Source organism: Haemaphysalis longicornis, unplaced genomic scaffold, assembly GCF_048455015.1.
Source record: "Haemaphysalis longicornis isolate Haplotype H1 unplaced genomic scaffold, Haemaphysalis longicornis Haplotype H1 scaffold_8, whole genome shotgun sequence".
NCBI lineage: Eukaryota > Metazoa > Arthropoda > Arachnida > Ixodida > Ixodidae > Haemaphysalis > Haemaphysalis longicornis.
Window position 1 is genome coordinate 173,845,844 of NW_027526445.1, and position 16,716 is coordinate 173,862,559.

General features: G+C 52.4%; 1 protein-coding gene across 1 annotated transcript in view; it reads left to right on the forward strand.

Annotated features, from left to right (window-relative positions):
• The window catches only part of Nrx-1 (Neurexin 1), a 67,271-nt gene extending 50,555 nt beyond the window's left edge, over positions 1-16,716 (forward strand). Inside the window, exons 13-24 of the mRNA XM_077682136.1 lie at positions 998-1,363; positions 2,995-3,221; positions 4,426-4,534; positions 5,298-5,479; positions 7,051-7,305; positions 9,561-9,885; positions 10,905-11,027; positions 11,089-11,270; positions 12,068-12,242; positions 13,992-14,236; positions 14,780-14,891; positions 15,243-16,716. Of these exons, the coding sequence (XP_077538262.1) occupies positions 998-1,363; positions 2,995-3,221; positions 4,426-4,534; positions 5,298-5,479; positions 7,051-7,305; positions 9,561-9,885; positions 10,905-11,027; positions 11,089-11,270; positions 12,068-12,242; positions 13,992-14,236; positions 14,780-14,891; positions 15,243-15,973 (3,032 nt within the window). The 3' untranslated portion in view covers positions 15,974-16,716. The remainder of the gene's footprint in view (positions 1-997; positions 1,364-2,994; positions 3,222-4,425; positions 4,535-5,297; positions 5,480-7,050; positions 7,306-9,560; positions 9,886-10,904; positions 11,028-11,088; positions 11,271-12,067; positions 12,243-13,991; positions 14,237-14,779; positions 14,892-15,242) is intronic.

Sequence of the window (16,716 nt, forward strand, 5' to 3'; positions counted from 1 at the left end):
CATGGGCATTCCGCAGGGACCACGGGTCCGATCGCAGTGCGCAGACTGCCTGTGGACTATTCAGGGCTAGAAAATTGAGAATGCCAAATGACAAACAGCACAGTGAGAGAACAGACATCCGGACCTCCTGCTTGCAAGTGCATCTTTCCTCCCGGAACCCTAGCTGAGCGCAGTTTTCGACAGTGAAGCGCTCCCCAGATTTTCCCTCCTCTTATATAAGTTATCAGTTCTGTTTATCATTGAAACTGCCATGTATATCCCGATTCTACTGATACTAAGTACCGTTCGTGTCTTGTAGTCACACAGAATACAACATGTAGTATACACCCGGCGTGCTGGCCTCGTCAGGAGTGAGTGAGTGAGTGAGTGAGTGAGTGAGTGAGTGAGTGAGTGAGTGAGTGAGTGAGTGAGTGAGTAAACTTCATTTAGACGAAATAAAAAAAAAAACCCCCGGGCCATCTCCACTAACGTGAAGCCTGGTGAGGGGTGAAGCATTCAGTGTGTAAGTGTATTCTTGACACCTTGGCGTTTTTGCCAACGGAAATGAAACCGTTGGGTGGTATAGGTATACAGAGTTGCTGTAAAAGTCTCTTGTCTTTGAAGCACGAAGATCTCCAGCGGGAGGCGTTAACGAGTGCCCCGGTGTTTTTGAGAACGTGTTACGAAGCGATCCAGCGCGAGGCGTGAACGAGTGCCCCGGTGTTTTTAAGTACGCGCTACGTTCTAGCGCGAGGCGTAAACGAGTTTCCCGATGTTTTACTACCGTGACTATATGAGACGATGATTACGACGACGACCACATCGACAGGAGACGCCAACAGCCCCATCCCCTTAGGGGTTCGCTTCTAAAAAAAATACTTCTTCAGCCGCATCTCCTGGACAATTTACGTCACTGTATTTATGTCCGAAATGTCGAATCTATCGGATATCTATCCTGCTCCGTGGGAGCGACACGGACACTGACGACCGTCCCGTTTTTCCTCCTGCGCGTGTTCAGGCAGCTCGAACCAGTTGGACGCCGAGGGCCCGCTGTTTGTGGGCGGCGTGGGCACGACGGCGCGCGGGGACGACGCCTCGCTGCTGCCCCCGGCCCTGTGGTCGGGCTCGCTGCGGCTGGGCTTCGTCGGCTGCCTGCGCGACCTGGTGGTGGGCGGCGCCGCCGTGGACCTGGCCTCGTACGCCCAGCGCCAGGACTCCGGCGCCGTGCGCGCCTCGTGCCACCGGGCCGCCTCGTCGGCCTCGGGCTCCGGCGGCATGTGCGCCTCGCAGCCCTGCCTGCACGGCGGCCGCTGCGTCGAGGGCTGGAACCGCTTCGTCTGCCACTGCGACCACACGCCCTTCACAGGACCCGTCTGCGCCAAGGGTGCGCCCCTCCCCTCGATCTCGCTGGTGCTTTGCCTCTGGGCTGGCGTATTTTTGCGCGTATAACACTCCCCTGCACACAATCCGCACCTCCACTTTCATCACGCCGGAAAAGAAAAAAAAATCCTCGCTGCCCGCACGTTTGATACAGGAAAGGCTGCACCAAAGCTACTGCTCAAGCAACACATCACATACTATGTAGACAAAAAAAGCGTGTATTTAGCGAGTAGAATACACTGCCTGCAACGCGAAAGTGACAATTCACTCAGTCTCACTGCGCTCGTCCTTGGTTTTTCTTCCTTTTCCTCGTATGTTTTGCGCAATCGATGACATGGATGGCTTAGTCAGTGTTACTGCATAGGAGCTTCGCGGCACAACGCACATTGCCATGAAGTTGCACTAGAGCAAACACTCGCGTATTATCCGCAGCCTACTTTGCCACAGAAATTTTCGCATTTTTGGTGCGGGTTATACGCGCGAAAATACGGTATTTCGCCCATATTTATGGTTGAGACTAGTGATGGCTAAGGGTAAGTCATAACTTCTGACTCAAACGATGAAAAGAAAATTACTCGCAGAATAAGCATGGGCTGGGCTGCTTTTAGTCAAATTGCGACACCCGGGCTGGTAAGCGTCCTCTGCCACTCCAAAAGCTCGTATTTAATAAATGCGTTCTTCCAGTAATGACGTACGGGGCAGAAACTTGGGGTCTCACTAAACGACTTTAAAAGAAAATTAGGTCGGCCCAACGGGCTATGGAAAGGAGAATGCTAGGGGTCACGCTGAGGGATAAGAAAACAGCCGGGTATATTAAGGAACAGACTCACGTGGAAGACGAAATGGGCATGGGCGGGTCAGGTCATGCGCGTGATGGACAACAGGTGGACCATCCGTTTAGCAGAGTGGCTGCCAATAGACCGTTAAGGCAGTATAGGTCGGCTGAAAACTCAATGAAGAGATTATGGATTGATTGATTGATTGATTGATTGATTGATTGATTGATTGATTGATTGATTGATTGATTGATTGATTGATTGATTGATTGATTGATTGTAGGGTTTTAACGCGCCGATGAAATGCAGGCGATGAGGCGCGCCTTAGTGGAGGGCTCCGGGTTAATTTTGACCACCTGAGGATCTTTAACATGCGCCGAAATCTCGTACATACGGGCGTTTTTGATTTTCGCCTCCATCAGAAAAGCGGCCGCCGCGGCCGGGAAGCGAACCCGTGACCTCGTGCTCAGGATGGGGAGATGAGCTGCGAAAAGTCTGGGGGAAAGCATGGGCTCAGCTAGCACTCCGTAGGCGTTGCTGGAGATCTTTGGGAGAGGCTTTCGTCCTGCAGGGGACACAGTCAGGTTGTTGTTGATGATGATGATTGGTAAATCCCTGTGAGGGTGCTGAAGGGATACCGCCGGAGAGAGAGAGCGGGAGAGAGAGCGAAACTGTCTTGTCTCTGAACGGGAGGCTTAGCGCAACAAAAAAAAAAAAAAAAAAAGACGAGGACGGAGGCAGACGGGACAGGCGCCTGTCTCGTCTGCCACCGTCCTCGGCTTTTTTTTTTTGCTCCAAGCCTCCGCTTCAGTATGTACCAACTCACCCAACAGCATGCTTTGTCCTGTCTCCATTGCAGAGGCCACCAGCGTGCGCTTCAACGGCGAGCAGTACGCACGCGTGCAGCTCTCCCGCGCGTCTCGGTCAGAGGCGGAGCGCCTTCGGCTCCGCTTCCGCTCGGGCCGCGGCCAGGGGCTGCTGCTGGCGGCCGCCGCCGACGCGCACGCCACGCACCACACGGCGCTCGTGCTCGCTCTGGAGAACGCGCGCCTCAAGGTCGCCTACAACTTGGGCGACGGCAACAAGGTAGTACTATGTCGCCCGAGCAAGCAGTCCGGTGCACAACCAACGCAAGCGTCGGCCCATACGCAGAAAACGTCGCCTTTTTAACACGAAAGTGTTTTATTCCCGGATACACGAAGGTTTCACATGCGTGATATCCATCAAGGAAGTGACGTCAGTACAACGAAGCAAGCGGCCTGTAAAGGGTGCACCCCTGCACACAGGGCTTCTGGAGGGGAAGCAACCTTTAGTAGTAAATAGTACGTTATACTTGGGGTTGTTCGTTTTCGGGTTTCATATTTCAACACGAAAGTGTTTTATGTCGGCATACACCAGGATTTCACTGACGTCATATCCGTTACGGAAATGACGCCAGTACACCTTTGCCGAAGTGACCGTCAGCAGGACGGCGCTCGCCAAGCACATCCATAAGGCAGCCGCCGACCAAATCATGCTCAGCTGCAGATTTCGCTGCACATTTCACTTCCTTGTTTTACCGAGTCCTATCACAGAGGAATCAACCACAATTTTTATGCGTATCAAGTTACGGCACGTCCCAGCAGTTTTGGCAAAATATGTGGATTTCGGTTCTGTACGAGGCTCTTCAGAGCTGAATTACTTCGGTGTACCCCCAAGGGAAAATAGGGGGATGGTGTCCTCACTGGAATATCACACATCACTTCTCACCGCCTGAGAACCACTGCATAGAAAAGAGTGTCAGTTTTTGGCTACGGGAACAAGCGTGAAACGCCTGTCTAGTTTCTTGACATTTTCCAAATGAAGCCGGTGCTGGCGTTTCACTAAATCTTCGCGTGCCTTTTAAGTGCTCTTTACTTCAGGGCTCCAATGTGAACCAATCCTTGTTTTTGCCATTCAGTAAAGACGGATTATGTTCTGTGCACTTGTTTGTAAGAAAGTTCCGAAAAACATTCACGCCTCCCCCCCCCTTGACAACCTTGACAACTACGGCCTTGACAACCATAGCTCATTACTAGTCGTTTTAACTTGTAGCAGTGAGAAACCACCATCTCCAAAATTATACATATATTGTAGACGCTGTTGTTGAGCGCGCTTCTCTCTTGAATACGTGTTCATATAATACGTCGTGCAGATCATCTCAGTGATGTTTTGGCTAATTCCCGAATTCCGCGAAAACAGTGCATCGACGTACGCACCTTTGCGTCGTCGTGAAGTGTACAGTGAGTGATCCAGAGTGGGTCGCGCGCAGATCTTCTACGTGGGCCAGGCGCTCGACGACGACCGCTGGCACAGCGTCCAGCTGGACCGGAGGGGACACCGGGTGCAGCTGAAGCTGGACGCTGACACCACCACCGGGGGTGAGAGAAAGAGAGAGAAACATTTTAAGGAGCATTAGAACTCATTCCTCTCCGAACCGTGGCAAGCTCGGTAACCGACCGTTGGTGCACAGGAAAGTGTCCGTTTTCGAACAAGTGCCTCATTTTTGAACAAGTTATAAGTGGCAGTCGTTATCTCATAATCTCCCATTATTACCCAATAAATATCGGCATGCAAAGATGTCTAAGAAACAAGAACTACGGAGCTTTTTCACTCAGTTGGATTGAAATTTCCAGTACATGGTTGCTATTTCGTGCTGTCGATGCTTTTGCTATGCTGTACTTGTAATTGTTACATTGTAATTTAGGTATATCTTGTGTGTTTTCTCATAGTTTTTATGTTCATATTTCATTTTTTTGGGAATGCTATAAGCGTCACTGCTGCTTGTTACTCCTTATATTGTACGTGTATGCAGAATGTAGATGCACTGTTTTCTATACACATTCTGTTTACTTGTATATTTTATGCTTCATTGTCCGTGGTACTTTCTTAAAGTTTGTATGATATGCTTCTTGTGTTAATCTACGTGAATAAGTAATCGGAATTTGATTACACTTTCATGTGCTTGCTGCTATTGCCTTGTATGTGATTTCCAGGGCTTTGACGAGCTGCTAAGGCAGCTTTTATCCCGGAAACCACATCAGTTTCTAGGAAATAACAACTCATGATGATGATGATGATGAAAATGCAGCTGGATTTGTGGAGCACGAACTCGAGCATCAATTGCCCTGCCTTTTGCTGCAGAGATCCGCGGCGAGCACGTGGTCCTGGAGGTGCGGACGGTGCACGTGGGCGGCGTGACCCGCGAGGGCCCGCACTTCCCGGCGCGAGACCTGCCGGGCTTCGTGGGCCACATGCAACAGCTGCAGCTGAACGGGCAGCCCCTGTTCGAGATGGCCCGACAGGGCCACATACCCAACCTGCAGGTCAGGAGATGGGTGGTGGTGGTGGTGGATTAAGAAAGCAGGGAAGAGAAAAGAACTGGGATACTGTTGAACTCAACGGGCAGTTCACCCTCATACAACCCAGTCCAGGGAAGGGGAGTGGGCGTTTCAGGATAGGGTGAGAGAAAGAGGAAGGAAGGAAGAGAGTGGGGCACAGTCTACGTCGCGTTCGTCTCGTAAAAGGCTCGACGGCTACAAACGATGCCATAGTCCTGTCACAACGAGGAGGTTGAGGAGGGGCTGGAAGACCTCTCGTCGGAAGGTGCCCGGACCCGTTGGGAACACGCGATGAATGGAGACAGCTAGGGGGCTCCTCCCATCTGCTCTGCTCTTCTGCACACAGCTGGAGTAATAGAAGAGCCTGCCCCTTATTTACGGAGCCACGAATGCAAAATACGACTGTATTCGATTAGAAGAACTGGTCTTTGGTAAATCCCTCAGCTCCATTCCAGACACGAACGATGTTTTTTTACCAGGATAAACTCCAGAAGCATTGGAAATTTTTCAAATTTCATCCCACGGTGACGTAATATGGGATGGCACTGAAAACACGGTGATCACTGTGTTAATTACACGTTAGCATTCAAGCGAAACGATCGAACGGAACTTGAGGTCTCTTTACAATCGCCCAATCTTGTTTCTTGGCGGTGATCGCCAATCACTCACGCAAATCCTGTGACGTCATAGAGAAATCTCCTGAATAAAGTAGCCGAGCAGTCGCCACCGCTTGATAGGTTTTCCATAATACATCGAATATTAAAGACAATAGTCTTTGTCGGTCTACTTGAACGGGAAGATTTTGGTCTGTCTGTCTGTCTGTCTGTCTGTCTGTCTGTCTGTCTGTCTGTCTGTCTGTCTGTCTGTCACTCGATTCAGCCAGCCGGCGAATCTCAAACAGACGCTGCGCAATTTTCTTATATACTCACAGCCAAATCTAAACATCTACAAGGCAGAAAATGAATACATAAGTGATATTTGCAGTGTTCCTCTATTAAAAAATTTGCGGATGCTTGGTTTTTGCGATAGCAAATAAAATACTGCATCAACTGCAGAAACCCGTCGCCTGCTGTTGCCCGCCCTACCTGGCGGTATTCGAAAAAAATCAAACGGCAACAGCAATGGAAGGTTCCACTAAGTGGGTTCCACGTTCCACTTGGAACGCTCGTAGCGCGACGTGTTTCCATAATCGTTGTAGTCGGGCGGCTCGATTCACGCGCGTCTCCGCCGTACGGCAGCGCTGGCATCGAGGCACCAGGCCTGGAGCAGTGGAACGCGGTAAATTTAAACTGACTTGAGCAAACTTCTAGCGTGTTATCATGGAAGGAAAGAGACGGGAATGAGAGGTGAGCGGGAAAGAAAAGGGATGCATTCACTAGCCAGGGGCACCAGTCCACTATCGCCTTACGGCGACATTTGCAACGAAAGGAGAAGATACGGGGCCAATGTTTTTTTTTTTTTTTTTGCCTTGAAATTTGCGATAAAATCGGGTAACTGCAGCAGTCTTAACTTCTTTTTGAATGAACTAAAGGCGTCTTCACTGGCCTTCGTCGCAGATGACGGCCCAGCTGGGTCCCCCCGGCGAGCCCCCGCAGCTGCACCAGCCGGTGACGTTCCGCTCGCGGCTGGCCTTCGTGGGGCTCCCGCAGCTCAAGGCCTACTCGTCCATGCACCTGCACTTCCAGTTCAAGACGCTCGAGCCCTCGGGCCTGCTGCTGTACAACGCGGGCAAGGGCCAGGACTTCGTGGCCGTCGAGCTCGTCGACGGACACCTGCACTACCAGTTCAACCTCGGCGACGGACCCAGAAAGGTGCCGCTCCCTCCTCGCTCTCTGGCTGGTCACGTGCAGTAAAGACGGAATAGCCAAATTCTCGTAGAAGTGAACGTTAACTTGGAGTGACTGGTGCTCCGCAATACACCTAAAGGGACTCTGCAACGCTCCCGATAAGCGCTTTTGCTTTTTCCTTCGCGTCTGGAAGCACTGCAAAAGCTACAGTTATCTCCGGTTCGGAGCGGAAACTGCGCGATTTGCTCGTCGCAGAAGGTACGCCTTCGGTTTCTGCTTAACTTCTGTGGGCTTTCTATCTGAAGGGGCTACCGAATGCGTTCATTGCTGGAACTGAATGAAAGCACGCCAGTGACCGCTACACCTTGGCAATGGCGTAAATCCAGCGGTTGAAGAACGCTAAGAACGGGAGAGATAAAATATTTTCAGGAAGTTTAGTAATTTTTGGATGAGGTAGTTGTGATCCCTTATTCTAAGCACTGAGTGTGTCTGTTGACTACCTTCTGAAAGCATTTAGGATATAATAAAAACTACCACCTCCCCTCGCGGGAACCCCTGCGTAGATGCGACGCATAGGGGGTTCACGTTGCAGCGTTGGACAGCGGAGTAACGGCGCTGGAACGATGGAGCGGAGCGGCGCAGGCACCGCGTTTTATTGCGCGCATAACGGTGAGGGGACGCGCCAGCGCCAGTGCGTCTGCCGCGGCTATGACGCAACACAATCCAACACAATCCACTTTAATCCAATCCAATCCAAGCCAAGCCAAGGCAATCCAAGCCAATCCAATCGAATTCAATCCTATGCCCCTCGCAAGAGAGTGCTCGCTATCGGAGAGGAGAGGGGGTGAGCGGTGGAGAGCGAAGCTGGCGCGGCGAGGAGAATGGGGGAGGGGCGGACGCCGACAACAACGACGCCGACGCCGGATGCAGGGACAAGGCGGGTGAATGAGATGCGTGGCATCTAAAAAAGTCGAAAGAAGTGTTGCAGGGTCCCTTTATAGAAAACACCAGTGGCCAAGAAGCAGTCAACAAAGTGACGAGCACAGACGAACGTCGACGAATTGGGTGCCGTGTCGTTCGCTTGCCGCGATTGTATCAACAGAGCTCTGGTAACTATAAACATAAATTTATATCGAGAACATTTTCGCCTAAATAAGAACACTTAAAGCAACACAGTTTCCCTGTTAAATAATATGAACTGTGTGGCGTACAAGGAAAGGGAGGGAAACACGCAATTCGCTTCGAACACAGATAAGACAGGCGGGCGCGGTCAGGCACGGCTAAGAAAAACACACATGTAAGCAAAACAGAAGGCACGGCCTTTCCGGCGGGCATAAAAATAGGTTACATAGCGGCTATGGAGTCCGCGTTTGGCGGCCTCTTTCGCGCCATTTCCGTTCAGCTCTTTTGAAGCGAAAGCTTTCTTAGTCGGACCGATGGCGTACTGTAAAAAAACTAGTGCATTTCCCCGTAGACCGGTTGGTCGAGCGAAACGCTCTGAAAATGTCTCTGGACACAGAGCACGTGCGGGAAACCGGTCTTCCATTGTGTCAAAACTGTTACTTGAACACCGCGGAGACAATACTCGCATGGATCATAAAGAAGGAGAAAGGGGCTGAGAATACATATACAATAAGCAGAAGGAACTTCGACGTGGTAAAAAGCGCCAAAAGACTTGGACACAATTAAGCAACAACACTTACACAAGACGGGCGCGAAAGTCCGTCCTGTGTGGGTGTTGTTCACTAAACCATTGGAAAGCAAACATAGATTGGCTCAACGTGTCGTGGAATTGATAATAATAGGAGTAACACTTTGCGGCAGGAAACGAGTTTCCTGGATCAGGGAAAAAAATTCGAGTAGATGATATATAGTTCAAGTAAAGAAAACGAAATGGACTTGGGCTGGCCATGTCTTGATAGGAACCGACAACCGGTGGACAATTAAAGTAACTGAGTGGATACCAAGAGATGTGTCTAGAAGAATGGGAAGGCCATTAACCAATTAACCAGATGGAGGGATGAAATAATAAATTCAATAGTAAAATGTGGTCTTGAGTACCGCAGGTCAAGAGCGACGGGAGGTCAGTGGGAGAAGCCTTCGTCCTGCAGTGGACCTGAGTAGGCTGTTAATGATGATGATGATGATGATGATGATTTTGGAAATAATATATGCATTAGTTACGCCTTGGTGTGTTATATTCCGTATGAATTCCGTATTCCCATAATTCCGCACGTACAGAAGGTTTCACCAGGCAACTACTACTGCTGCTACCCCAGGTCCGCTCGAACACGGCGCGTCCGCTGAACGACAACCGCTGGCACGCCGTGACGCTGGGCCGCAGCTCCCTGCGGCAGCACAGCCTGGTGGTGGACGACCGCGTGGCCAGCGTCACCAGCCCGGGCGCCAACGTGCACCTGGACCTCGAGGGCCTGCTGTACCTGGGCGGCGTACGCCGAGGGGGCTACTCGGCGCTGCCCAAGACGCTCGCATCACGCACGGGCTTCCTCGGCTGCCTCGCCTCCCTGGACCTCAACGGCGAGGCGCTGCACCCGCTCGACGACGCGCTGCTGCCCAGCCCGCTCGTGTCCAGGGGATGCCACGGTATACTTCTTTATTAAACGGGCTCATGAACTGAAACCCTTCCCGTTCCACCGAGGTATAACGGGTAAATTAAATACATTGAAAATGGTTGTTTGGATTTTAACTTAAGAAAAAATGTAAAAAGGTAATTAGACAAGATGATTACGCAGAAAATGACTCACTACAGATATACTGCAGCACCCTTAGCTGCTGCCGATTCAGTGCATCCAACGAGTCAGTACGTCCATCTGTGCATGTACTGGCTCGTTGGATCTAGGCGCGCCTTGGATCTAGGGACTCGGGTGGATTTACTGACCCGTTGCAACTACAGACTCGGGCGGATTTACTGACTCGTTAGGTCTAGGAACTCGGGGGGATGTACTGACTTGTTGGATGAATTGATACGTTGGATCTACACTGTAAAGCGCCTTACAGCCTCCTTGTCTGTAAACACTTTTACACGTCACTGTCAAAAAAACGAATAGAAACATCATTTTGAAAGGGTGTAATTAACAATAAGACGCAAGCACTTTACAAGGGTGTTTCCATGCGGTTTTGATAGGGCATAAGGGTGCTATAAACGACAACACATTCAAAAGTGTTTTCATTTACTTTTTTGCTCGGGTGTAAGAGTGTTAGTTATAGACAGTGATTTAGTGACTCGGATAGGTGTCTTGGCTAGTTATATGTTCTGACTCGGGCATCCCGTCACCTAGTGGATGTCCTGACTCATTCGATATAATCCATCGTAGAATGTAGTGATCATAAGTGCGAGTCCGATCCAACGAGTCAGAACACCCATTGTGGATGCACTGACTCGTTGTTGGATATTGTGATGCGTCGGATGCGATGACTCGGATGGATGTTGTAACGCGTTAGATGTAGTAACTCAGATGGTTTGCCTTGAATCGTTGGATGTTCTGACTCGAGCATTGCGTGAGCTAGCGTATGTCCTGACTCGTCGGATGTCAAGACCATTAGCGCTAGAACCTCCTCGATTTTCCCCTGGTACTAATCACGATTTCTTCCCCCTCTGGCAGCCACGTGGGCCCCATGCGGCGACAGTGCGTGCAGTAACGGAGGCATCTGCGTGCCCGGCTGGAACGAACAGCAGTCGTGCGACTGCGACGCCACTTCCTTCAGCGGACCTACGTGCTCGGACGGTGCGTTTCTCGGCCACCGGCTGCTGTCCACTGGTGACTCACCCCGCTACTCTCCCCGCAGAGAGCATCGCGTACAAGTTCGGTCCCCGGCCCGGACTGGTGCGCTTCACGCCCAGCGGGGGTCCTCGGGCAATGGCGGCCGCGCGCACCGACCTGCTGGCGCTGGCGTTCCTTACGACGGCCGACGACGCCGTGCTCGTGCACGTCTCGGGACCCGACCAGCACTTCCTGCTCCTGCACATTGTGAGTGCCCCGCAGCGCCCCCATGATGGCTGCTTAATTTCTTCGTCCAACAGCGTTTCTTGGTGGATGTGTCGATGTCTTCACTGAATACAATGTCACATAAAAGGGAAGCTCGTGGAGGATTGTTTGTATTTATCTACTCCCCTCTGCCCCTTACGTGGATTCGGAGCTACCGTTAAGCATGTGAATGTGAGGACGAGCATACCGTCCGCATGTGACCAAACGTCAATCCGTCAAATCACGCGATTGCCGCCTGGCCTCGCTCTCCGCCCTGTACGCTTCATCGAAGGGTGACTGAACGTTCAAACTTCACACACCTGTTGTACCCTGCGGACAATAACGTGCCCCTTCTGCCCCAGAGTTGCTCAATATCACCAGTGGCAAAACTCTCCATACGCTCCATGTATCAAAAACCGGCCGCCAGTCACCCCCTTGCGCTGGGAGTAAACATGTTCAACCATGAAGCAAGTTGACTAGCCTGCCATCTGTAGGCAGAAAGTTGAAGTATAGCACCCAACTGCTTGCGGCTGCTGCTGTATGTCATAAAAGGAAAACCCATGAGTTCAGAAGTAGGCATTACCTAATTTAATGTTTCCTAGTTTGAAAAGTACGCTTTATTTTATTGTGGTATAGAGCAAATGTTTAGCAAAGCTCACTTCCTGTCCCTAGCTACAGGAGCCGATACCCGTCAGCTTCAACCAATCAGGGGTGCTCGCACGGCCCGTGTTCGGAAGCGGAGTTCTCAACTGGTTTACATACTATATATGGAAGAACTCTGTCCTCCCTTTCTTGCGCAGGAGGGCGGCAAGCTGATGGTCACGTACAGCGCCGGGAGCGCGGGCGACCTTACGGCCAGCGACCCGGGTCTTCGTGTAAACGACGGCCGCTACCACGTGGCCCGCGTGACCAGGAACGGTGCCAACGTCACCCTCGCCGTCGACGACAGAACCGCCTACGCACGCAGCATCAAGGGTACGTTCGCCCTCCTCATGTATAGGTGGTATTCACTGAAAAAGTTCTTCGCTTGGCAGCACTGGAACCGGCCATGAGCATTTCGCGGCTTGTGCCACTGCGCCCGCACGCCGCAAAAAAAAAAAAAAAAAAAAAAAAAAAACACCGGCGTGCATCGTCTGCTCCCTTTCACCCCGATTCTCAACGGTGGTGTCAACAGACATGTTATTAATCGCGCTCACATTGGATTCGAGGCATTAATTTGTGTTCGGTGGGGTAGAGTTTGGAACGTCCAACACACATGTGGTTAGCACGGACAAGTGCCGCCATCCCGCGGGGCCCGACGTAATTAGTGACGGCGCACTCACATGGTTGCCTGCATGCGTGCGCGCATCGGCAGTGAATACAACCTATACGACAGCCTTCTACGAGCAACAGCGCTCACCACCGCCAAGAACTGTACACCCACAGCTGACTTGGTTCTCTGCCGGCTTTCACACCAACTTTACTTGTGTGGTGACGGTAATTGTTTTAGCAATACCAACGAAAACTTTCTCGTGATGACCGTCAAAACACGTTCACTTGTAAATGATAATTTTGACCACCGGGAATTCACCGATCGCACGTAATCTTTATGTAAGTTCGAAAGAATTACAGATATCAAGAGGCGAAAGGCCCGACATTGTCCACATTGGATGGCTACATTTTCCGGCGCAATCAAATCTCCATAGGCAATCTTAAGGTGAAAACTATATGGTTTCCTTGACGACGCTTCTTAAAGATTCATTTGCTGCCACATCGTGTTTGTCGTTATATGCTGTGGGGTTCACTGGAACGACAACAAGCACACCGAAGAAAACAGGGAGACGTGCACTTATAACGCCGAAATATTAATTACACCAGCTGTAGAGGACGAAGAAGTCCCGTAGCATTGTTAAAGCGTCATCGAAACTTACAGAGGAACTAGGCGAACTGGACATGAAGACAGACATAAGTAAATTAGGCAAATACAGCATTTAATTCGAATTATATACACCGTTTCTTGGTTTGAGGTTATTCTGTTTATTCTACTTTAACCTGAATCGTCAGGAAGTGCTTAATAGCGTGTGTCGAAGTAATTTGGCCGCGTTTTTGTGACGTCGGTCCAAAACCACAATGACGTAGACGTAACACGTGCTTCCGAAGTCGTCTTAAAAGAACTTTTCCGGAAAGTACTTGTTCTCGCTGTTATTTGTGATGACTGGCGTGTCCACTTTTTTGACGGTGGCATTGTGTGTCATTCGCCATGTACCTGAGCTGTTCGTTTTTTATGGCGAAGGGTATTTTGCGATTGGGGGAACCATGCTTCGTTCTCATTCAAGTGAGCTCTTTTATTCGTTGATCGACAGCTTTAACGGAAATACCCAAGGTGGAGTAGTATTCTACGTAGGGGATTTCCCCTAAACTTGTCGGTTAACACCTGGCCCTCACGTCGAGTTGATCAATTCGCGCTCACACTATACGAACGGCTGGCCTCGTGGTTAGCTCAGTTGGTACAGCGACTGCCCCAGGTAGGCGGGGTGGTCCCATGTCCGAATCGTGCATTAGTACCAATTCTTCCTCGACATCGAAATGTCTAATAAAACTGTATAGCTTTCCTTTTGAAGCCGTACTGCTGCATTTCAGGCGGATGTCGAACACAATTAGTCCGATGACAGCCGACTCGGTACACGAAGATCTTTATGTTTCAACGACACGTTGGGGTGTTCTCGCTGGCGGCGGTGCGTGCAGGTCGCGGTCCGGGCGTGCTGTCCCGCTACTGGTCGGTGGAGGCCGGCGGCTTCCAGCAGCAGCACCAGGCGGGCAGCGCCGTGCAGCGGCCGCTCGAGGGCGTCGTGGCGGGGCTCGTGTTCGACGGCGTGCGCCTGCTCGACCTGGCCGCCGAGAACGAGCCGCGCGTGCGCATCCAGGGAGACGTCCAGCTCCTCCTCTCCATCCCGTACGAGCCGCCCAACGGGGCGCCTCGCATGCAGCAGGTGGGGCCATGCGTCGACGCCGCCACGTCGTTGCGTACATTGCCGTGTGTAACGTCCGATGCGCTTTTCCGAACACCGCGTTGGGGAACGAGCAAAAGTGTCGGGCGTCTTGTATGTAAGAAAATATAGAAGAAGCGAGGGAAGACGCTGCCTATCCGTTAAACGCGTACTCACTAGTGTGTACGGCGCTCTAGTCGAACTCACCCAGCCCACGTGTTCAAACAATTCACTCGGGTACAGACACCTCGATCGTTTAGGGGTTCCCGAAGAATGTAGTCAATAAAGAAGCGCGTTTTCTGAGCGACGAGCATGATACCATGTCAAACCCCCCTGTGGGCCTTCTTTGCACCGTCTGACATCAGCTCGCGAGCGAAGTGACTCCGAATGCGAGACTGAGTAGCCTTTTTGTCATGGTTCCATGGCGTGGTTCCACGGTCCTCTAAGTAGTGCTACGCCTGCCTGATGGTGACTCTCAGATCAGGTTGACCGCGAGTGTTTTCGGTTCAGACGGCGTGACGGTTAACCGCCCCTATGCGATTGCAGCAACCGCGAGCCTCTCCGGGATCCTACGAAGGCGATGACTTGGTGTTCTCAGAAGGCTCCGGCTGCTTCGACAGCGACGACGATGACTGCGGCACCGACGGCTTCGGATCGGGTAAGAGCACGCGTCAGCAGAGCCCTACTGCATTGTTCAGGCCAGCGGTTGTCAAACGGGGTACGCGAGGGAATACGTTCGTTGTACTTCGCGCAGAATAAACTATAAAGCTGGATTTTAGCGCTGTAATGCAGCTGTGCAGAGAAGCCAGACTTACAAAAGGCGGGCATAAAATAGGTGTGGACTAAATTGGACGCTAGAGCGAATAGTTTGATAATGTGAGACGTATGTAGGATATCCCATCACTTTTGGTAGCCCGCAAGAGACGCTCATGGTTGAGAAACACTGGCTTAGGAGACTTGCGGGCTTTATATGTATGGGCTCTGAGGCGCCGCTCCGTTTATCGTGCAGGCGACGACCTGATTACCGCCGTGTTCGTCCAGCCCACGGCACGGCCTGCGCCCTCCCCGCCGCCCGTAGTCGCAACGCAGGGTGTCCCCACAGACTGCGATGACGAAGACTGCCTCGACGGCGGATCGGGCGCGCCCACAGAAGAAGACGACGACGACGACGCCGAGGACGCCGTCTCGACGCCGCCTTCGACGACAACGACGTCGACGACTTCGTCGACGAGCACGGCGGCGAGCGCGATCACGAGCACGACGCGCCACTCACAGCACGAGTGGAGCATCGTGCGCACGTTCGCCGTGACGCGCGCCCCCTGGCAGCCGCGCAGCACGCAGGGGGCGCCACCCGCGGTCATCAGCGTCCCCATCCCGGAACTGACCGTGCCGGACCAGGAGCGGCAGCGGCCCGCGCCCAAGCTCAAGAGCTCGGCCGACAGCACCGCGCTGGTGATCGGCGTCATCGCGGGCATACTCATCAGCATCGTGATCGTGGCGCTACTGGTCTACCAATTCCGCAGCCGGCCCGCCGGCGCCTACAAGCTCGACCCGGCGACCGGCGCCGCCGCTGCCGCCGCCGCAGCGCCGGCGAAGGGCCCGGGCGGGCAGCAGGCCGAGCCGTACCAGCCCGTGGCCACCGCGCAGCAGCTGAACGGCGCCGTGCAGCCGCAGCCGGCGAAGGCCAACGGCGGCACCAAGAGGAAGAGCTCCAAGGACCTCAGGGAGTGGTACGTGTGAGGAGGGCCCGTCGGGTGCGTCGATTCGAACACCGCGTCTTTCAGCTACCCCTTCCTCTTCTACTTCTTCCGGCGGACGTGCAATACGGGGGGGAGACTCTGCGCACACCCGTGCGCCTCTGACAGCTTCTTTCGCAAGCCGAACGGGATACCCGCAGCATCCCGCTCTCAGCTCCACCGCCAAGCTTAGGGCCGCACTCAGTGATGCACTCAGAGACGCAGTGACGTGAGGAGGAAGCCCGGACAGTGCCCCGACGTCACTCGCTGGAGGCTTGCATATCACGCGGACGGTGCTAGCCGCCCGGACGTCGTCACTCAGACGCCTTTCCTTTTTGTGATTCCGCCGCCTTTTGGTGCCACCTTTTCGTGATCCAGCCGTGGGCACAGAGAGCAACCAGCAATAATTCTAGACGACAGAGACTGCCACCGGTGCCGCCGCCAATAAAACGGGGACTCGAACACTGCGTCCATTTCTCGGCCACCGGTGCAGCGAACTTGCGTGTGGGCAGGACGGTGCACGGAGCCTTTGTTTCTTTCCTGGTCACAAAACAAACCGGGGGAAGATTAAGTGCTACGGGCCAGCTAAACTGGTCCTGCTTCCCGCCAAAAAATTCCCACTTTTAGAGCCATTAAAAATACGGGTGGTCTTTTTGGTATTCTTCTTATAGAGGCTAAAGTAAAGCGAAATCAACACGCAACAAAACGACATAGCACATGCTTCATTTCACAGGTTCCTTCGCGCCG